General features: G+C 48.5%; 1 protein-coding gene across 2 annotated transcripts; it reads right to left on the bottom strand.

Annotated features, from left to right (window-relative positions):
* Positions 1–1724: 1724 nt before the first annotated feature.
* On the bottom strand, positions 1725–17716 carry LOC141935219 (guanine nucleotide-binding protein subunit alpha-11). Of its 2 annotated transcripts, none has more exons than XM_074851251.1 (7): positions 17538–17716; positions 12948–13132; positions 11155–11309; positions 10039–10167; positions 8497–8626; positions 7579–7732; positions 1725–6028 (listed from the first exon to the last, which is right to left on the bottom strand). In XM_074851251.1, the coding sequence occupies exons 1-7, from the start codon at positions 17671–17673 to the stop codon at positions 5838–5840; spliced, it is 1080 nt and encodes a 359-aa protein (XP_074707352.1). In that variant the 5' UTR covers positions 17674–17716; the 3' UTR covers positions 1725–5837. The 2 variants fall into 2 exon arrangements, with proteins under 2 accessions (XP_074707352.1, XP_074707353.1); XM_074851252.1 differs by lacking the exon at positions 17538–17716 and adding an exon at positions 16892–17353.
* Between the last annotated feature and the right edge of the window lie 4991 nt (positions 17717–22707).

Here is a 22707-nt window from a genome sequence, read left to right as displayed (position 1 = left end):
GACCAGTTCTGGTGTTGGCAGTGACGTCTGTTGGCCAGGTTTGAAGGGACTTGCAGCACTCACAAACCCCCGTCCCTGGGCCAGCACACCTGACAGGAAACTCGCCCACAGCCCACTTCCGAGCGCCCTCCTTCCCCAGCACCCCCGAGAGCGGGCTGCGGGCCAGAGGAAGGCTCCAGGCAGCAGTAGGCTGCTCCACACCATGACCACTCCCGGGTTCCCCAGAGCTCTCCCCGCAGGACAGGGTACCCCTCCCTCTCCAGGATGGGCAGGACTTTGTCCTCCTGCACAGGACAAAGGAGCTGAGGGCCCTCATCACCCGCTGCCGAGGCGGAGACCAGGGGCTCAGGCTTGCTGGAAACGGTTTCCTCAGTCGATGTTTGAGGGGCCCTTGGGAAAGACAGCAACTGCGAGCGAGCTGTGAGGATTGTTCTATCATCTGCTGCTCCCAGCTGCCCCTTTCCCTGGGCCACTCCAAGACAGGCAGAGACCCAACCTCCCGCACAGCCCTGAGCGAGCGCGGTGCTCCAGAGCTGGCAGCCGTGTCGTGCCCCTGCAGCGAGCGCGGGCAGCTCCAGACATATCGCAGCCAAAGGCCACGAAAGGCCAAAACACGAGGTCCTCTCGCAGTCAGCTGGGAACACTGGGCATTACTTTTAAGACTTTATCTTTTCCTCGAAGAGTCTGAATATGGCACTATGCTTTATTTAAACGGAGCGTATTGTACTCTTTTTGCAGAGAATGGCACAACACATGGAGCTGAAGGAAACAAACAACAAACCAAACGCACTTCTTTCAGCTACGATTTCATGCTTTCCAGCTGGTGAGAACACAGAGCTACTGAGAAAAGCAGCGTACATTTACCCCTAACTGGAAAACAGCAACGACACAAATACCTGCCAGTATTATGGCCAACCAGGTTGGAGTGATCTTCCTGGTCCAAGACAAAACAGCATCTCAGGCTGTCCAGTACCTGCAACTTGACCTGTGTGTTAAATGGCAGAGAAGGGAGCAGAACATCCTTGGTTGTAGCTTCCTGAAGACACAGGAAACCTTATGCAGAGGAAGTTAGACATCTCTACCCACTCCCAGCTGATTTAATCTGAAATTCCTGGGGAACAACCCTAGGGAAGGAGAATGAAATTCTAGGAACTCCATCCCAGGAAATCTCTTTGTGAAAGCTTTCACAATCGTCCATCCCTGGACTCCTAAAGGGATAAATTTAAGCAGTGTTTCATACTTCAGTCCACGTTGCTATCAAACAAGGCTGGAAGCAGGCCTGGTCCCACCATTTCTGCTCTTGGCAACATATAACCTGCAGGAAGTGTGCCTGAAATGGGCTGATGCCGCAGCAAGAGGCAGCAGCGAACACTGACAACTTCAGTGAGCAATTCACTCCAAAATCCTGTAAAATTCTAAGTCAAGGTGCCACCATTGCATCCCTACATCTTAAAACCCTAGTCAGCCACTGTTCACACTTCAGAATTATCAGGACAGTATGTTATATATAGATACTACATACTATACCTTACACGTACCAAAACACACTTTGTTTCTATGCCTCAGAGTCCTGATTTTCTGAGCAGGGACCACATTGCTGGCTAGGAGGGCAGAGGGTGCTTCAGCTGGATGCAGGTCCCACAGGGTACAGAAGCTGTTAAGACAACCAGAGGAGGGGGAGAGGAGGGACAGGAGTGAAGAAACGCATGCATGACCACCACAGCTTTTAGGAACAAAATTTATTCCAATTTCAAACAGAGAATTTATTTCAGGAGAAAGATATGAAAATCAATTTCCATCAGATATTTCTGTAATAAGGGTTGTTGCCCAGCAGTCAGAGTGGGATCATTCCAAGAAACAATCACACCCCTGGACTGGAATGAGACAGTTTGGAGCCTGAATAGATCCTGACACTGGGCATCTTATTCAGAAACTCCTTTACCCTACCCTCTTCCCTCCCCCCACCCCAACACACACAACAATACATGCATTGCAAATGACAAGGTTTAAAAACAGCATTTTATATAGTATCTTTTTAAATAGGATAATGTTTAAATTGTCTTAAATCAGGATCCTATAATATACAAGTATAACCAAATAATTTCCACCACATTGGCACTTGTAAAGAGTCTCTGGCACTACTAAAGAAGGGGCATTGGCACAAACCATACTCTTAAAAAACTGGGTGCTGCGTAACACACTTTATCTCTGCTGGACTCTAACAACCTGGGCTCTGTACAGTACAATACAATGGTCAGCACACTCCGGAAGTACTTTAAAAAAAAACAAACAAACAAACAACCAAACAATAAAACACATGAAGAAAAACCATAGTTGAACGCAAGGCCAACATTGCTAGGAAGCAACAACAAGAGACCAAAGAATCCAACTCCAGGAGAAGGGGAGACAGGCAGAAAGGGCAGGAGCAATACGACACGCTGAAGCAGGAAGGGGCAGTTGCTCACCAGGTAGCCAATCCACACAGAATGGTGCAAAGAAATGGGATGGTCCTCTCCTCACTGACTTCAAGTTGCAAACTGGTTCAACATATGTTGGTTTCTTCAGCAGAACAAAGATTAAAAGTGCACAAGGAGCAGAGGTTAGCCAAGAGAACACTTCCTCAGACTCAAGATTCTAGATTCTCTGCAAGAACCCAATTCCACCTCTTTTCTGAAGGTCAATCTGTTGTCTCAACCTGCAGAAAATTCCAACTAGCCTTACTTTCAGAAAAGATGATCTAGGCAAATTTGGTTTAAGGTTTGGCACTTTTGCTAGGGCAGGTATTTGCCAAAGGGCCAGCCAACGGAGACGTGAACCAGTTCTGCAGGAATGCTTCACTGGCCAAGCTGGAGGCACACAAGCTACTGCTTGCTAAGAAAAGCACGTGCTAACACTGGTATCTTCTCACATATACTATAGTCCACAGACAACTCCAGATTATGTGTACAAGTCTGACCCGTTCCTCTCCTAATTCAGAATGAGGTTTCAGGAACTCATGCGACAGCCATCGCATAAAGTTCTCCCCCTCCCTTTGCAATAATCATCACACCAAGTCAGTTATCAGGTCAACAGCTACACCAAGCAGTTGCTTAGTAAGGTACAGCACATGCCTAAATCCCTGTCCGTAGCCTCCCACAGTTCTCCACAACGCAGATTCACTCTGCAAGAGACAGAAGCCACGATCCCTCCTCCTGTGCCAGGGCAGCAGCTCTTAAAGAAGGGGAGGATACAAAACAAAAAAAAGTTTCTGATTCAAGTGGAAGGACCACCATCATTCACCTTGGAAAAAAAACTTCAGGGAAGTTATTTCCAAGAACCTGTATATTTCAGTGCCAGGTTCGTTGCTGGCAATAGTTGTAGTGTGAACCATTTACAAGAGGATCACAGAAGCAGAAGAGGCTGGTGCTGCCATCTGCTTCAGATGAACAGCACTTAGAATACACGAAGATGATTATAAATTCCTCTTTATAGGACAGTTTCTACAAAATGGATCATTTCGGCATAAAGACAAAAAAAGCAGTAAAACTGATGCAAAGCTGTCTGACACATGGGAATCCCTCTCATTCCTCCCAAGTGTTAAATGCAGTCCAGAGCATGGCTGGTCTAAAGAGATGCTGCTTCCCTCAGCATCGCCACTCAGCCAGACTGGCTCTTCAGCTGTTGGTCCCATGGCTACTGTTCCAACTTGAGCTCTCTAATCACTCTTAGCAGAGCTTGCTTTCTTCTGTAGTGCTCTGAGACACACAGAGGCTTCCCTCAGCTATCCTGGAAAACAAGAGGGACCTATAAACAGAATTACTCAAAATTATATCCCTCCATATTTTAGTGTTCTAGATCAAAGCATCTTAAGCATCTCAGACAGTTAAGATTTACTCTTACATGTTGTGCAAAACACTGATGTAGTGCTCTGTCTACAAAAGAGACAAAATATCAACAGCCCCCTTCAACAGTGCAGCTCATTTAGTCTTTATCTACTGGCAGCCTGCTAGCCTTCAAGGGGGCAATCTGGTTGATCCAGAGAATTTGGACCCAATGCTACTTGTTGGAATTGAAACAGAAGCACTAGCGATGGCTGAACGACACGCGTCTGGAGGTGGGTCAGATTTCCCCGTTTCCAATTCACTCCCTGCCTTGACACCGCAGTTACATCTCCCAGACCCGCAACAGGTCTTCGGCACGTTTGTTCACCTGCCTCAGCTACTGGAGAAAGCTCTCTACTGTGCAAAGGCTTTGCATCCTTCTGCTTAGTGGAGTTTCATTTGGCATCTGTAATCCAGAACTACTTCCACCTGCAGCAGCAAACGCTGCCATCTCTGCCTCTGCTCCTGCTAAACAAGTGCAACCACCGCAGGGCTCTCTGGACCCCTCTGCAGCCACGTGCTCCAGCCATGACCGCTGTAACTTGATTATCACACGCACCCTGGGGCGAGTATGTGTGCAAGTCTTCCATAGAGGATCCACAGTCCTCTAGAGAGAAACACAGCAGCATGTGCCTCAGGGGAATGCAGAAACAGGAGAGAGAGAGCACTGCCACTCCCTCCAAGAGCTATCCTCAATCCTTTCAAGTAAGAATCCTACCTGTGTCCCCAAGTTTGTCACCCACCAACCCTGGTCCTTTCTAAAAATCTACAAGCTGGACAGGAGCAAGGAATTCTTACAAAGTCACTCAACACACTGGCACAAAATGCAATAAACAAGGCTTGTTTGCTACTAGCAGCAAGAAAAGAACTAGAGGGTGGCACGAGACCAAGATTTTTCAATCCAGACAGTCTGATGTTTAAATGCCACAATTACTCAGTGTGCTTTTGATATCTGCTGCATAGAGAAGTTGCTCACTTGATGTCATATACTCTACTTAACAAAACATGGTTTCTCTCTGCAAATTGAGCCTTGTGCGCGCGCACGCATACGCTTGTGGTGTGTGGGGGATGTGTGTATGTGTGTGAAAAAAAATAAAAACAAAATAAAATAAAAAAGAATAATTACAGTCAGGCACTTCCCCAGGCTCAGCAGCTATTGCTCCAAGAGCTTCCATCATTTGTAGTCCATGAACAAAATACAGCAACACGTAGCAAACTATGTATAGAACGTCAATAATTTAAAAAAAAAAAAAAAAAAAAAAAATCACAGTCTCCATACCTTTTATAATTGATAAGAAAAAATAACTCAGAACTAGAACATATAAAGAATGGAAAAGTGATGGCTTTTTTTGTTTTGTTTTGCCTTTTTCTTTTTTTGCACAATAGTTGGAGAGCAATCGCTCCTCCCCAACATTTCATCACAGTGAACGATGGAGCGTGTCCTGGGGAAGGGAAGGGAAGGGAAAGCAGTGGGGGGAAGCAAGCAGGATTAGCAAGTTACACCAGAGGCACCCTATAGCACAAGGCAAAGGGACCAGTAGCATTCTGCACTCCCACAGTCCAGTGAATTCACAATCTCAGCTGGAAAGTTTGTTTTTTTTTTTTTCTATATTTACCATGGGAATGAAAAGGGAAAAAAAAAAAAAAAGAGTGGCTAAGCAACAAAGGAAAGCTCAAGATGAGACTGCCTTAGCTGTTTGGCAAAAATTAAGAAGTAAGCAAGGTGCTGGAGAAATGAGGCATATCCCCGTTAACTGTGAAATAAAAGCAATTTGTTAAAAATATGAAATCAACTACTCTGTGGACAGAGACATGAGACTCCAGGATAACACCGAGCACTTGCCACTCCACAGATCAGACAATTTGCAATCATTACATCATCAAAAATTAAAACTTTTTTTCCTGTCATATTTAAAATTTCTTTTTTTTGTCTTTTCTTCACAATGAACCCTCTCAAGGGGCCAAGAGCAGAGCAGGTCAAACCAGGTTGTACTCCTTCAGGTTGAGCTGTAGGATGGTGTCCTTGACAGCTGCAAAGACGAAACGGATGTTTTCTGTGTCTGTGGCACATGTGAAGTGAGAATAGATGATTTTATCGCTGTCGGGATTTAAATCCACAAACATCTTGAGAATGAACTCACGGGCTGCCTGTGCATCCCTCTGTGGGCCTGCAGCAAACAAAGAAACCAGTTAATGGATTTATGCTAAGCACATCCCCCGGTTTGATCCATCAGAATAATTGCTAGTGCACTTTTTCTTATGTGTTAGGGAGCTATAAAGGAGAAATTAAGATCATTTCTTGCATAAAAGTCCCAGGAGCTGAAGTGTCGTATGCTTTTCAGTTATCTAACCACAACCTACAAAAGGCATTTTTCCAAGGCTGAGAGTTTTAACAGACTCCAAGGCGTCACTTCAGACCACGCTCTGAAATGCAGCAGGTGGAACAACCCCGTGCGCGCTGCGTTCACCAGGTAACAGTGACAGATGCTGGATATACGTAACCCAACGCTCTCCTCTGGAAATGGGATGTGTATTTCTTCCTAATATATAGACAGATCTTAGGCACTGAAGGAAACAAGTGTATGTTTTGCAAACAAGGGTCATCTTCATCCAAAAGTGCAGTCTGTACTAACTGGCTGGTCAACTCATAGGAGAGAAAAACCAGAATTTTTGCCAGTATTTACTTCATATTGCTGACAACTTCTCAGAAGAAAAGCCACCTACTGGTATTTCTTTCACAGGATTGGTGTTGTCACATTCTCCCTGGCAAGGACCACCTCTGGGTACGTGGTCTGATGGGCTACCTCCCACTCACAAGCCATGCAGCATCCCTGGAGGAGCTGCAATAAATACTTATATGATACTTCCTGATGCTGCGATCTTGTCTCCAGCTGTTAAGTTATATCAGCAGTACGCACTATCTGACCAATAAGCTCACCAGCCATTCCCGGCCTGCTGTAAAAACAAGATGTTTTCCACCACTGACAATTTCAGAGTGCTCGTGCTTTCAGACAGCAGGGGGCATGAAGTTCCAAAAGACAAGTAATGAGGAGCAATTTCATTAGTCGTTTAAAAGAGGAGAGCTGTTTTTTGCAAAATGGCAATTCTTCCTTTACCTTGTATTTTTATTTTCATCCCTGTCCAGATGTGTTACCAGCCAATGTTAAATGAACTCAACTGAAGAGCTTGAAATGCTATTTTGGCTAAGGAATTTTGTTTCAGATGGGAATTTCTGTTTCACATAGATATTATTTTTCCACAACTGCAGATGGAATAATAATTTCATGCTACCTGAGATTTTTCAGCACCATCACTTGAACAACTTAGGTGTCTGACCAGTCAGTTTCTCAAAACAAGGACTCAAGTCACCTCTTGACTAGAGGGTTAAAATGCCCAGTACAGGAGTGAATTTGTCTCGTGTTTATGAAACGGGAAATTTAGACTTCCATTATTTAACACTTTGAAGTGCATATTGGGGTGGGGGAAACCTCTTCATCTAGGAGAGGTTCATTATTTGATCATTTGATCAGATACCAGTTACCTACATATGATTAAGACAATTTTGTGACATTTTCTCATTGTTGTAGGTATTCCTTCTCAAATTAAGATGTTTTCCCCATCTCCAGATCTGAGTTTTCTTTAAAAACCAAAAAAATTCTAACCAAACCACCTGCACCCCTTCTTCTAGATATAGTGTTCCTCCTTAAAAACCACTCACCATCAAACTCTGGGAAATAGTCAACAAGGTGGGAATACAGGATCTTGTCTTCCAACAGATCTTTCTTGTTGAGAAAAAGGATAACAGAAGAGTTCTGGAACCATGGATAAGTGATAATGGTTCGAAAGAGAGCTTTACTCTCTTCCATCCGGTTCTGAAATAAGAAAAAGAAAGCCTTGTTTTCACAAGTGAGCACCAAGATGCCTTTCTGCTACCTGCACACGTACTCAGATCTGTATCGATCCAGCATCTCAGACACTGTACACAGAATACTTTGGCCCCAGGTGGGTTCTGGCTCAAGCTGCACCAGTAAATGGAAAGGAAATGCAAAATCTGATGGACTCAAGCTTCATTTAATTGCCAAGCTGTTCCTATCAAAAGCTTTAAAATTCATTTTATGCTTTGACAGTCATGCGAGAGGACTGGCCACGATACTTTGTGAACATGTTTTGTCTAGTAGAAAAGGAAAAACTGATGTTACCTTAATGGCATTTTTTTTAAACTATTAGCAAGTGTGAAAATTCAGTATTGCACCTTCAAAGAGACCAGTCACTATCTAACAAGACAGCAGTCACAGCATGAAGTAATTCAGTGCTGAAAAGAGGAATGGGTGATTTTTAGGAGCATGCCATCACATTGCACAGCACCTTCCAAGGCACACAGAACTCAGCAATTTCCCAGTATTTCAGTATGACCTGAGAAGTACAGATGACCTGAACGCACTGCGCATTCTCCGGACATCACGGCCCATTGAGGATCCTGTTCCCTTTCAATAGGGAGGCCTGAGGGCCAAAGCCAACAATACTCGCTAATCCAGCCTGGCACCAAGCACTTTGGTACCAACCTCCACGAAGCCAGAAAGACATTCCTCCCTTCCTTCCACCCACCCTCCTTCAGAGTTCCCATTCTTTGGCTTACCTCATTATCAGATTCCACCAGAACTTGGTCATATTCACTAAGTGCTACTAAAAACATGATGGAAGTCACATTTTCAAAGCAGTGGATCCACTTCCTTCGCTCTGATCTTTGACCTCCAACATCCACCATTCTAAGGAAGAGAAATACATACAGTATCACAGAAGTAGCTGCAGTTCTGTCCGAACGCAAAGGACCAGCATACGATGAGAACGAATGCAGCTCTTTACCGTTCAAATTAACCTGGCACGGGGATGTAAAAATACGTACTTGCTAACAATACCATCAGGTTTACAAAATATCCTGTTCCAGAAATAAATCAAACTGAAGAGATGGCCACAGATGAGTGATACCAAATTCAAATCCCAAGTATCAGCATTACCCTTTTTAGTTGCATTCTGCTTTAGCTGCAGTCAGCAGTCCTGAGTCTGAAAAGACAAGTCTTCAAAACTTTGCTGTCAAATGAGCAAACTATTTTTGTTTTTTATTAAAGCATCTGCTTGCCTCAAAACTCCTCTCACACAGAGAGCTTTCTTTAGTTATTAAACTTTTCTTAGAATGTGCTGTTTAACAGTTACGCACTTTGGCTTCTCAGTTTCAAGTCCCACCTGCATCATATGCTAAAATTATTTTGTCACTCACCTAAAGTGCAACACACAGTCCACCTCTGATAAAACCCTACACCTATTTCATAGGTCAGGAAACCAGAACAGGGAGAGTAACTTTCTGTAACTGAACGGTCTAAGAGAGATGATGCAGGCTTCTTTAGTCCTCTCTTGTAATGTCAATACTGCGGTAGAGAAGGGCAGGGAGCATGTAAGTACCAGAGAGCTAGGAAGAAAATTGCTTTGCAATAGACAGGCATGTCACTGTGCCCTTTACGCCATGCTTGATTGCTGGTGTAAGCCTCCAAACACCATCTACTGCTGCAGCAGCAGCATAGGCAGCAAGTTCTGGTGTCATCCTGAGAGTACAAGGTAGGCACAGCAAAACAACTCTGAAGGCTAGATATCACACACAAGGAAGAGTTTCTGCACAAAAAGCGGTCTGTTTTTGAAGGAGAAATAAATGGTCAAAGTCGTTTGAGCTAAGCATTTTTAAAGGGAAACACATTTCAAGTCAAGCACTGCCCAGACCAAGCTTCCGCCTCCCCCCCTTGGTGGCTTACGCTGCCCACAGCTCCCTGTGCAGCTCGCAAGCCACCACTTCAGCCTCAGGTGCCAGCAAGGCAATCCTTCCCAGCAGGGACACCAGCTCCTGCAGGATGGTGAGCTGGGCTCTAAATGTCACTGATTCAAAAGCACGTTCTGCTTTCCGACAGCCCGTGCTTCAGCTTAGAGTTTTCCCTTAATCAGAATGAAATGTTAGACCATCCCCATCACAGGAGCGCCTGTCAGCAGACACTTCAGAACATCGCAGCACATACATCCGCTCAAGCCTCTCAACTAAGCACCTGGGCACTCAAAAGCAACCCAGAACTCATCCTTCCTGAAACCACATCACACCTCTCTCAGTCCAGCTGTAACATGAATACACCATCAGTACCTGAAGATAATATTCTCTAGGTCAAAGGGGTACTCTATGATACCGGTTGTAGGAACTCTAACCCGTAGCACATCTTGCTGAGTTGGTAGATATCCTGGGGTAGCGATACGATCCACGTCGCTAAGATAGCTGCAAGAAGCACAATGGAAAAAAAAAAAACCCCTACCTTAGGTTCCAGCACATAAATACACAGATTTAAACACCGCTACGTTAACAAGGAAGTCAGAAGTCACCTGAACCATTTAAAATATGACGTGGAAAAATAACAGAATACATCTTTGGGGAACAGTAATTCACTAGCCATCCTCTCTGGAGGATAAACAGATATATTAAGGACAGCTTTATCAACTCTGCATAGGAGCATGGAAGACAATCTTTACTACAGAGAAAGTTTAAGTACAGTGGATGCTCATGTTTCAGAATCAAGTCTCATACAGGCTTGTTTATAAACAGAAAACCTCATGTCACCAAACTCTGATTTTATTAATAATAAATCCATTAAGTTACACATCCATGTACACCTGCAGGCCACAGGACAAACCTGAAGAGAAAGAGCAACACTTCTGCTGCCTAAGAGCCAGGACGAACACAGATGGCATAAGGTAGAGATTCTAGCCTCAGGTATAGCCAGAAGCAGATGTATGAACAACTGTCTTTATCACCCACCAGAACACCTCATACCCTCATGAAAAGTAGCAAATGGTAAGGAATTTCCAGATCTAAATCTATCCCGAAATAAACATAGCTTCCCCCATCTCCAGCAAAGCTCTTTGCCTTTCTGGAGCCAGATTCAAGCAAGTTACCAGTTACCTGTTCCCACTGCTCTTTCCTCTTAACTTTTCCTAAGGATACTTCTGGCTGACAGAGGCAAAGTGCCTTCCTCATATGCCGATTTTTATCCCAATACACATAGCCAGCAGAGACTGGGCAGCTTGTCTAAAACACTAGCAAGCCTCATGCGCCTCAACGAAAAAGGTAAAAGGTACTTTAAACAAACTATGCAGTGAAATCTACAGCAGTGTTGCTGCCCTTTGAAAGAAACTCTAGACTTCAATAAAAAAATTTGTTAGACCATCACTACCACCTACCAGTGCATGCCAGTGACTATACACTTACTATTTAGCTGAATCGGAAAGCTGATATTCTCTTCTCCTGTCATAACACTCTTGTATTCCAGGGTCGTTCCACAACGTTTTAATTGCACTTACATATGGCTGCTCAAATGTCATGACCTTTTCTACATCCACTTCCCGGATCAGCACTGCATTGGCCTGGAGATTGAAAAGGAAAGGGGGGCGGGGGGGGGGGGGGGTGGGGAAAGGACAGGGTTGGTGGTGGTCAGGAGCAAGGGGTACTGGTCACAGGCAGGCAAAAAATTCTCAGATGAACTAAATCCTTACATTATGACCATTATGACTTCAAGGATCCACATGCTCATTGTGGATCAGGTTGCTAAGGTCAGAGGGACGATGGCTAAACTATACATCTAAGACACAGCAGACATCAGCAGAATTCCCCCAAGGCATATGCACCTTCACAGAACAAGCTGTACAGCAGCAGCAGGTTCCACCTATCATTAGATCACCCGGTGCTTTGAAACACGGTGGTTTCCAAGGCAGAGCATTTACTGTGAAGAGCCACAGACTGCCCAGCTTCTGAGGAGGTTAAACTACAGGTGGATAACAAGTCGGTATCTCAAGTTTATTAGCAAAAAAATTTTAAAGCATGTTTTTAATAGCAATAGAGGCATTGTTTCAGCATACTTCAATTATGATCCCTTTTGAGAGAGAAAATAGAAATGCCCACCCTACAATCTATAAGCAAAGAAAGCACTACAGTTATTACAACAGCCTGTGGCATCTGTGAGGTTATTATCCACACAGGCTGCTTTCTGAAATCTTTGGTACACTTGCCACAGGAAGGGGCTTTTGCCTATACCAGGAAAAATAACAAACAAAGCAAAGCTCTGCACACATTATGATAAGTAAAAGTTGGCAGATTATACCTATCAACCCCCCACCACCACACACAGGCAAGGCAAGCTTCCTCACACCCTGCCTGTTCTCATCACCGAGACTGCAGAACCTCTCTAAAGGCAAAAAAGGTGTTCAGACTCAAGAACTCCTGGTGCACCATCCAGTCCCTACAAACAGGTATTAAAATCTGCTTCAAGTTACTGTGTGACAGAACAAATACAATTTCACTTAAAAATATTAAGGTACTAAGCATTAACGAAGCAAAACACACTAAAAAAAAAAAAAAATCTAATTTCCTGGCATGCCCTCACCCTCCCCGTCCTCCCCCAAAAAACCTGAAATATTTTTCAGCCATCTGGCTGAAAAATTTATTCCTAGACCCAAAATCTATAAGCCAGATTAGTTCAAATCATGTTTCCATGGTTGAGACCAAAACCCTTCAAGAAAGGTTTGTACCTTTGGTCAGTACCTATCAGAAAAACTGACAGATTGCAGGAATAGTGATAACTACCAACAGAGGTGTCTTTCAGGTCCAGCATGTATTTTGTTAGCTCCACGTTCCAATGTGAATAGTAACTCATGCAAAGAAGAGCCTGACACATTTAACAATACTGAGTCCTTGAAATGAGTACAAAGAACACCTCTTCTAAACCCTGTATTGTATCCCAGTCCCTTGCTCCCACCACTCATCCTGCAGACCAGTGCACAAACCATCCTGAGAAAGCTGCCCTATCCCCTAACACAAACAAGTAAATGGAGTCAGATATCAACAAATGTCATAAAAAGCAGCCCTTAAGCACAAAACATTTATGGGAAAGAATTCAGGGAGGTTAAGGCTGCAATGCAGGAGGACACAAACAAAGGGGACCTTTGGAGCCAAACCCTAGAATCCCCATTGCCTAAAGACACATGCAAAAATTGTGAGAAACTTACCTTGTTCTGTTCATATTTGTACAGAATCTTCAGGGTTTCCATGGCCCTGATCATAGACTGCATGGCAGTGAAGATGTTTTGGTACACCAGCTTGGTGAAGCCTTTTTTGTCCTCTTCAGAGTAGCCTGAGCCATGAATTATACGCATTTGCTTAATGAACGTGCTCTTTCCGCTCTCCCCAGTGCCTACAGAATGCATAAGAGAGAGTTAGGAGCCATCAAAAGCAAGGCTGGGGACAGAAGGAAGCAAGAGAACATCAATCACATCATTCCCCCAAAGTTCCCGTTACTATACCCAAGTACACACCATGTCCAACCACTTTTTTCAGCTGTGTTCCAGAATATTAAGACAGTCTGGATGGTTCTGCTCATCCCCACTACGAACCTAGCAGCACAGCAGGAAGACATCTTGTCCTTTACAGCAGCCTTCAAAAGCAGCTCTGGTACTTATTCCAAATCTCACATTACAGCCACTCCCACACGTTCTGCGTCAAAAGGCCCTTGTCCGTCACACCTGACCTATTCCCAGATACTCCGGCAAGATGCTCCAGTCACAGCACCAGCCAGAGAGGGCCCAGAGGTGCTCTCAAGTTGGTAAGCACTGCAAACTGAGATGACAGTGAGGGGGCAGGGGAAGCCTATTTCCACAGTAAAGAGCAAGTTTTCACTGTGATTTGGCAAAAAAATGTTCCTTACCTTATAGACTCTGCCTTGTCACAGAAAAGAACTGAACACAACAGAAGAATCAACTCCACAGGAGAACGGAGCTCAAGGAACTACGTGATTATCTATCCGACACGAGCGCTCCCGTCAGTGCAGCTGCCTAGTATCCCAAACCACTGTGCAAACATAACGTTTGCTCAAATGATAATCATCACTGTGGCAAGACACCCCTGATACTGCTTGCAGCCTCTGGATGTTAGAGAGTTAAAAATAGCAGCTGACAGGGAGAACTGAGTAGGATGCTGCCCACAGCTGTCTGCACTCCCTCTCGATCCCCAGCAGACAGCAGGCTGCCCGGCCAGGCTGCCGACTCCTCACTGCGCAGGTTCACTGCCCCAGAGGAGCTGGGTCCTGGAGCAGATGGCAGGGCGAGACACCCTCACACCAGTGCGTTAAGAGTCCAGCCCTTTCACCGCCTGCTTCCTGCACAGTCAGCTGGGCAGGTCCTCCCACTCCTACATTTATGGCCCCAGAAAAGTGTCATTTAACATGTGAAGGCCAACAGATGATATAAAAAGACAGCAGGAACTTCCTAACACGGTGAGTATGAGAGAAAAACATCATCAGATAAAGTATCCATGCCATTATGCAGCCTTGTTAAATTCACGATTCAGCTGGCATTGGGGGAAGCACCCAGTGACCTCCGTTCTACGCACACACAGTGCCTTCCGCGAGGGGACACGGTCGAGTCCTGCACGGGATTAGCAAACCTCCAGACTTCATCCCACAAGCAGCAGCCTAAGAGTATACCACTGACACTTTTGTTGAGTACTTTTGTTCAATCTTCTAAAATTTGCTATCAATATGCAGAATATATATATATATATAAAAACAAAGACAGCTCTTTTCAATACAGCGGCCCAGCTCACTTGACTACTGAGAGCAAAAACTAAGATGACAGGTCCCTTTGTGACAGGTCCCTTTGTGCTGGCAGAGCCCCGGCTTTCACCACAGGAACCACCAGGTACTCACCCTACACTAGGGGATAGAGATACTAAGAGCAGATCCCATTCATCACCACACACAATTACTACTCACATGTGGATTCTCAATTAGTCGTGTTTATAGTGCCAGGCTCAAAGGCAAACAAACAAATATGCTCACATAAAAGCAGCAAGCACATAACTACAAGCAGCATGTTTAAAATAAGCAAACTCTCTCCATATCCAAGAACTGAGAGAAATTACGTCAGCATATTAGAAATTAACATTATAAACACCATTAATATGCAGCAAACTATCTCCATTTCAACCAGAAAGCTACACCATCAGTGGGGAGGGGGAAACTGGAAACTGAAATCATTCGTGGTTTCTCTCACTGTGGTGAGAAATATTTCCTTGTCTTTTACCACAGCAACCAAAACTGAGAAAAAAAAAAAAAAAGAAGAAAAAGTAATGCTTCAAAGCATTCTAATAAATGAAAACATAAGAGCAACCTCAGCGCCAGCCATTCACTTACTTCAGAACTTAAAGAGTTCAAACACAGATTCTTCCTGTCACTCCACCATCACCTCTATTTTGGGGTTTTTTGATTTGGTTGGTTTGGTGGGGTTTTTTTGGTTGCGTTTTGAGGTGGGTTGTTTCTGTTCGGTTTTTGTTTTTTGTTTGTTTTTTTTTTTTTTTTAAAAAAAGGTGCCTTTTGCTTTTACCTAGGCCATCAACAATACAGAACAGCACTGCAGCGGAACGTTGTAGTGTCTGGTGGGTATGGTCTCCTACACTTGTAAGACCACAATAACCTCTTTTAATATGACAATGTTGAGACAAGGAGATAATCGGAATTCACCATTTCTTCTGTCAACAGGTGAAAGCAGCTGTTTACAGTAAGTTACTAATGACCCCCAAGTACCTGACAGGCACTTGTAAATACATTACTCAGTCAACAGTACCCCATAGCTAATCACACATAATTTTTGTATAAAATATTCTCCCCCCTCCCCACCAGCAAAAAGACGAATGACTACCTTATGCCAGGGGGCAATGTCCAATACCTTGAAATCAAACTTCTTATTACCAAGTTCATCATGCATTGGCGCTGTTTTTCTTCACCCCAATTTTCTGTTTTAGGTTTCAGCAAACTGTCACTAGATGTAGTGACAAGAAAAATTACCAGAGTTTCTACCAGGCAGAAACTCCCTCCACACACGCACTCTTTTCAAAATTCTGAAGATTTGGGAAAGCCTTCTCACTAATGCAATCACTAATACTTGTGAAAGTGAGAACTCCACTCAGTAAGAGTGAGACAGGAGAAACCCCTGCAAGCAGCAGTTACATCAAGGAGAGAGAACACCCATTACCTGCCACAACTCGAGGTGGGCAATGTGCTGTACCCAGTGAAGAGCATCCAGCAAGCACATCCCAAAACTAGAAGTGTTGCTTATCCAATATTAACCACCTCATATAGCTTTTTTTTTGTAAATCTGATGCTGAATCTTACTTAAATGTATCTTTCAGAAAAGCAGAAAGGATCCCTGTGCAATTTGCATTATTTCTAAAGTGAAATCTTTAGATCCAGTGGGATCTTCCTAACCCAGATCTATCCTATAGTGCCAACCTATTTTGAAACAGCTGCTTCTATGGGACTACTTGAGGGAAGCATGAGAATGAGACACACACTTCCTCATCTACGAGAAGCCTTACAGAAACTAACACAGCACAAACGTCAAGCCCTTGATTTTACCTTTCACCTGAAGAACAGCAACACGTTAATCACCAAGGATTCACAGTGAGAAGGAAAGCCCTGGCCTTCACTTAACAATTACCACTATGCAACAACATCACTGGAGACCCCCAAAGGACTGGACAGATACGGCCTCATTTCACTTGTGTAAAGTTTTACGTTTGGTTTCATAAGGATCATCCTAATGCTTCACCTGTACCTTAATGGCTTGCCAACTCACGACAGACCCCAAGTGAATAAGCTCAATCCATCAGATCTGCCTCATATTTCAGCTTGAGATGATTAAGTATTTAAGACACAGAGCAGGATACATACACAAGCAATGATAAATCACAGTACCTATGAAAACTGTAACTTAAGTTTAAATGTGAGGGCTATCTAGACATGAACATCAAACTCACTGCTGAAGAAGGATGCAAATGCTGAAATCCTAGCTGGCTGCTCTTGTAATTGATTACCCACCCCTATAAGCCTTATCTAAACACGCAACAGTTATCCATCTGCACAACCACCGAACACTACTGTTTCCATCTGAACACCTACACCCTTATCGCTGCACAGGTGATCTCCATCTCTGAAGGTGATGCCGAACACTACAGCCATTTCCTCGTCAGACACAGAACTCGTGCATTCCCACTGCTTCATCCCCCTCCAGATGCACCACACCAAGCTCCCAGGACAGCGCGAGGGGAACTCTGTGGTTTAGGAGCTGGGGGCCAATTATTCCACAGACGTTCGCTCGGGGCCCAGAAGTTCACTGGCAATACCGAAAAGCATCAACTCCACCGGGGCATTTTCATACGCTAATAAAGGCCAGGACACTCTGGGAAGCATTTCCTCGAGACAATTTCCACGCGCATGTGTGCGTGCCTGCGTTTAGAACCAGTAATTTCAGCTTCACAGTTCCTGCTTATGTCAAAATCCCTTCTGACAGAGAAAGCATCACGAAAAGCAAACAAAGCGCAGCCAATGCGGCGGCCACCCGGAGCGCAAGGCTCGGGGGCGGGATCGGCCGGGGCTCCCGCCGCTGCCCCGCCACACCCGCTCGCCGCCCCAGCCCGGGCGCGGCGGGGCCGCGCGGCCGTCCGGACCTGTCAAGCCCCGCGGCAGCCGCCAGCCCGCGGCCGGGCCAGGCCCCGCGGCGGGAGCGGCGGCCCCGCGGGCCGGGCCGGGCCCCGGCGCTCCTCACCCAGCAGCAGCAGCTTCAGCTCGCGGCGGGCGTCGCGCTTGTCCCTCCGCAGCTGCTTCTCGATCTCGGCGTTGATGCGCTTCGACTCCTTCACCTCGTCGCTCAGGCAACAGGCCATCATGGACTCCAGAGTCATGGTCGCGCCGCGGCCGGGACGCCCCCGCCCACCCCCCACCCCCCCGGCACCGACCACCGTCCTCCGCACGGCCGGCGGCCCGGCCCGGCCCGGCCCCGCGCCCGGCGACCCCTGCCCTCCCCTCCCCACCCTCCCGCCCTCCGCGGCGCCGGCCCGGCCCGGCCCCGGCCTCGGCCCCGACTCCTGCGGCCGGGCCTAGCGCCGCCGCCGCCCCCCTCCGCGCGCGGCCCTCGCCCGGCTGCGCCGCCCGCCGCTCCCTCCTCACACAGCCCCGCCGAGCCGCGACGAGCCGGCGCAACCCAACCCGCTGCCGCCGAAAACAAGCGCTGACTGACAGCCGCCGGCGCCACTGGGAGAGCGCGGCGCGCGGCGGGGCGGGCCCGGGCCGGCGGGACGGGGCGCCGCCGCCAACCGGAGCGCAAGTTTGGTTGGCCGGTCGGGGGGGAGGGCGTTCCCCGAGCGGGGCCGCCGGGCATTGTGGGACTGTGGCGGACCGGGGCGCCCGTCGTGGGGTGGGCCGGGGCGAGGGGGCGGCCAGCGCGGGGGCGGGCCGGGGCCGTGTCGCGACGGGGCCTTGTCGCGACCGGGCGTGGAGCTGGCGCCGCCCTCCCGCGGGCCGTTAGGGCCGCGGTGGCCGCTAGGACGGCGGCGCAGGGCGGGCCCGCGGCCTGGGCGTTGCGGCACTTCCCGCACCGCTCTGCCCCCCCCCCGGGGCTGCCCTGCGCCGCCTCGGCGGAGCTGGCCAGGCCGGGCCTGCGCGGGGGGCCGGGCCCGCCTCAGGCCCCGCAGACCCCGCCAGCCCGGCCTCCCGCTACCGCCCACGGCTGCGGCAGTGCTCGGTGCGGAGGAGAGAGCGGGAGGCGCCGACGCGCCAGCCCGGCGCTCCGGGTGCTGCCATCTCCCGACTACGGCCCACCCGAGCCTGTCGGCGAAGCGCTCCGGGCGCCGCCCCCGCGCCCTCCCTCGCCCGGCGGACGTGGGGCCCGGGGGTGTCTCCAGCCCCGATGTCCCCGTTGCTCCATACTAGGTCCCTGCTGCCCCGGGCCGGGCGCCCCAGCCGCAGCCACACGCTCATCGCGCTGCTGCCGGCGGAGCTTTGCGCTGCTGAGCCCCGCCGGAGCCTGCCCCCCGCAGAAGACCCCGGGACTCCCCCCCCCCGCCGTTCGCTAGCGCCCGTGACCGCTCACCCGCTGCCTTGCGTGGCTGCCCGGGACCCCCAGCGCCGCTCCCCCACCCGCAGGGTCAGAGGTCCCCCGCCTGCAGAGGGGGGGGCGGCGGGCAGACCCCCCCACCAGACCCATGTCCCAGTCACCCCAGGGCCGTTCTCCGCGGGTCAGGCGTCACCCGCCGCTCTGCGAGTGCTGACGGGGTGAGGACCCGGTGTCAGAGTGCCCCCGCCAGCCACCTGCTCTCCCCACAGCCCTCCGTACAGAAAGAACAATAGAATTCTGGAAATTCAGAAGATTCTCTATGGCCAAATCATGCCGCAGCAGATGCTGCCAAAACCATCGTGCTGCAGCTTCCACCTTTCTTTCAGATGGATGCCAGGGCTGTACTGGGATGGTCATGTACCCTGATTCAGCAGGGTCCCCTCCATCCCAGCCCTAGGGATCCATAAGTGCCTTAGTACATGTCTCTTATTTCAAATCTCTCCTCCCCGAAGGAGAGGGGTAGGCAAAGCAAGACCTCCGCATAATCCACATGGCAAGGTAAACAGATGCACACAACTTTCCAAGGGAGAAGGCTCTTCCCACCTTCCTCTCCTCCCCCTGCTCGTCTTGGTTCCTCTTGCTCCATCTGGTGTTCTTTCTTTGTCTCACTTTCGACTTCCCTAACCCCTCAGTTTATCCAGTCTCTTGTTCTTTTTGAGGGTGCTTCTGCTGGTGTTTTGGAGTCCAGCTCCTATTCTGTCTGCTTGCAGTCTGTTCCCACAGCTCCTGGGCTGGGCTCACTCACCTTTCCTAGACTACTCTGCCTGGAGGTCTGTATGTAAACAGTCTTTCTGAAAGTCCAAAAAGCCACGATAGAGCTGTTACATACCTGTCTTCCTTGTTACCTGCCTGACTTGTGCCGTGGCTTGTCAGTCCCTACCTCATGGCAGTCTGGCTGAGACAGAAACACAAGATACTCACAAACAACAGGTTCTGTTTTCCACTTAAATTCCACCTGCTCCTCTTATACCTGTGCTATTTCCATGAGCTCCTGGCCTCAATTAAAAGATGATTCTAACTTTTTTTTTCCAGTGGTGTCTCCATAGTTTGGCCTTCCACAGCATTGATGCTCACCTCCCATTCTTACAATCTCTTACTTCCTTTTCCAGATGCCCCACAGCTGAGAGAGGACTGTTACTCCCTCATTACCGATCTCTGGTGAAGGAGGCATAGTCATTTTGCTTTGGCAGCCAAAAATGATTCTACAGACAGCAGTGCTCAGGACAGCCAGAATCGAAGTCACAGTGGGCTGCTCAGTGTGACCTTCTGCCCTTTGGGAGTCTCTCTATGGATGGTGCTTAAGGAGGCAGAAAGACTTAAATTTCTGTAATCCCTGCAACACTGCTCTGACTTTAGGCAAAGTCACTTAACCTCTTTGCATGGCCTCAGGCTGCGAGTGCGAGATAGATACTGTGTCTCAGGAGCGTGCTGGAGAGTTATCTAGTTAGGATTGCTAGGCTGCTTTGAACCACAAGGTGCTGTGTGCTAGAGGCTGTTTTGGTTACCTCCCCCTGGGCAGGATCAAAATCTAAAGGCCAGAAGATCCTAAAGAAGCTTTCACAGCTTGCCAAAAGAGAGAGAGTAACAAAATTTGCATCCATCCTCTGGACCACTTGCTTGGTTCCTGCTGACAGACATCAGTTCTCATGAATCTTGATCAAACTGTCAATTTAAGAATGACAGAACTGCTGGTCTCCAAACAACGATAGTCAGTCCACTCCTTCCCCTTCTGCCCTAATGGAATGGTTTTGGTGCTCAGAGGGCTCACCCAGAAAACAGGAGACCTGGGATTTCCCTCAGCTTTGTCACCAGTGTGCTGTGCAATCCCCTAGACCCCCGTCCCCTGCCCCACCCAGGTCTCAGATGTGTCTCCTCACCTTCCTCTCCACTCACCCTTCCCTTGCAGCCTCTGGCAGCTGCTGCTGTCAGCAGATGTCAGTGACTTCCAGGCATCCTCCCCAGTCCCCCACCGCCGCAGGCTCTCCAGTAGTATTTGCTCTGATCAGCAGCTGCTTGCCTAAGCCGGGGAGTTCCTCCCAAGCTGCCCAGCCCCACCTCTATTCTCCATCAGGCTGGCAAGAGGCAGGGGGGGATCCTTGTGTTTTTTGTGGCTTCCCGAGTTCTGCATGAAGGACTTAATGAACAGCATTTCCCAGAATGCTGATCCTGAACATGTCAGGCCACTTCAGAGCAACTACTTTCACAGCGCTCGTTTGCAGCGGTTAATATTAAGCACAAAGATGAACCCCATTTGTTTATAGAGAGGAAGGTCCAGCCCTTGTAAAGGGTGTTCAGTCGCTGGGACAATCGGGATGCGAGCACACCTCACTAGAGAGCATTGCAGACATTTCAAAGTCCCACTCTCTTTCTTAGGTGCTTCTGAGTTCCAGATTCTTGAGAGCAGAGGGGAGCAGGGACAGCCCAGCTGCAGTTTGCTGCAGCTGCTTGATCAACAACTTAATTGAGGAAAATTTTCATTGCTTAAAAAGATAAGCAGCTTGCAACCAGACAGCGAGAACTGGTCCCATCTTAATGTGGAAACCAGGTGCTTTGAGCACAAGATCCCCAGTTCAGCTGCACACATACCCACGGGGTTACTCTGGAAGCCCAGCACATGCCCCTTTCGGCACGTACTTTGCTGAATCAGGACCCTGATCACATCTTCTGCTTTGCGATTATTTTGTAAGTTGAACAGCCATTTCCTTCAGCTGTTGGAAAGAACTAGTTATTACAGTTCACTTCCCAGGTGAGCTTTCAGCAGCAGAGGTGGTGTGGGGTTATAGATCTGCCCCCCCCCCCCCCCCCCCCCGGAATTTGGGGTGACATTTTCTGTCAGCTACCAGTGCCCTGCTGCCAGTCAACATTTTGTACCTCCCAGCTCTTGGAAAAACGCAGCGTGGGGTTTTGCTCCTCAGTGTCTCTCCGGGAACCGACAATCCCACGGAACTGAGCTGGAATCTCATTTCCCAAGCTGGAGGTGTCCAGTGGCTGTCCCCCCCGGGAAGCGGAATGGAAGGGCAGGGGGATCAGGAGCTGGTAGCTGCCTCCCGGTAGTCTGAAGGAGAGGAGGATCACTCAGAGTACGCAGCAAGGTCAAAACGAAAGGGGGAACCAGGAGGAGGATGGAGGAGGAGGAAGAGGTGAGGCGGTCTGCGAGAGGCGAGGAAGAGGAAGCGCAGGCAGCCGGCGGTCACTGTCCCGGAGCCTCTGCCAGGAGCAGCGCCCGCTTCAAGAGTCGGGGCTGAAGCAAACCCCCCTCTCCCCCGCTGCCCTTCCCAGCCGTGCCTCGGGGCCCCCCCTGGGGGCCGGGACCCCCAGGGTCAGCGTCCCGACCCCTGCTGAGGAGGGGCGGCGGGCAGACCCCCCCACCAGACCCGTGTCCCGGTCACCCCAGGGCCGCTCTGCAGGTGCTGACGGGGTGGGGACCCGGTGCCAGGGTGCCCCTGCCAGCCACCAGCCAGCGCAGTCTGATGAGCTGCCCCAGCCCCACGCTGCCCTTCTGAGAGGCAGAAGACCACCTACATTGCAGAGCAGAGCTTTGCTGCCTGCTGGGCCCGGTGCTAGGGTGTAAGGCTCTCTTTAAAGCTGGGTGGTGGGAGGAACAGGACAGGACGCAACACTTCTCTCTGATCTGGACTTCATACTGCTCACCATTTTCCATTTAAAAAAACCCAAAACCCTTTAAAACCCCTCCCAAGTGTTTCTGTGGTCTCACACCTGCTCCCCTCCTTTTTCATCTCTTTCAAAGTTTCCTGTCTACACCTGCAGCAGCAGCATTTCCCTCCTGCCGTCTTGGGAAGGGGTGGCATCAATCAGACACTAC

Source organism: Strix uralensis, chromosome 27 (genome assembly GCF_047716275.1).
Source record: "Strix uralensis isolate ZFMK-TIS-50842 chromosome 27, bStrUra1, whole genome shotgun sequence".
In the NCBI taxonomy this organism is placed as follows: Eukaryota; Metazoa; Chordata; class Aves; order Strigiformes; family Strigidae; genus Strix; species Strix uralensis.
Note: the sequence above shows the minus strand (reverse complement) of the source record. Positions and strands in the feature narration are given on the sequence as shown.

What these genes read in the sequence shown, in the direction of transcription:
- LOC141935219 (XM_074851251.1), bottom strand. Translation starts at nt 17,673, where the DNA reads ATGACTCTGGAGTCCATGATGGCCTGTTGCCTGAGCGACGAGGTGAAG. An exon ending in GCTGAAGCTGCTGCTGCTGG is followed by an intron (nt 13,133 to 17,537) that starts GTGAGGAGCGCC and finishes TGCATTCTGTAG; the next exon opens with GCACTGGGGAGAGCGGAAAG. An exon ending in CTATTTCCCAGAGTTTGATG is followed by an intron (nt 6,029 to 7,578) that starts GTGAGTGGTTTT and finishes TGTTTGCTGCAG; the next exon opens with GCCCACAGAGGGATGCACAG.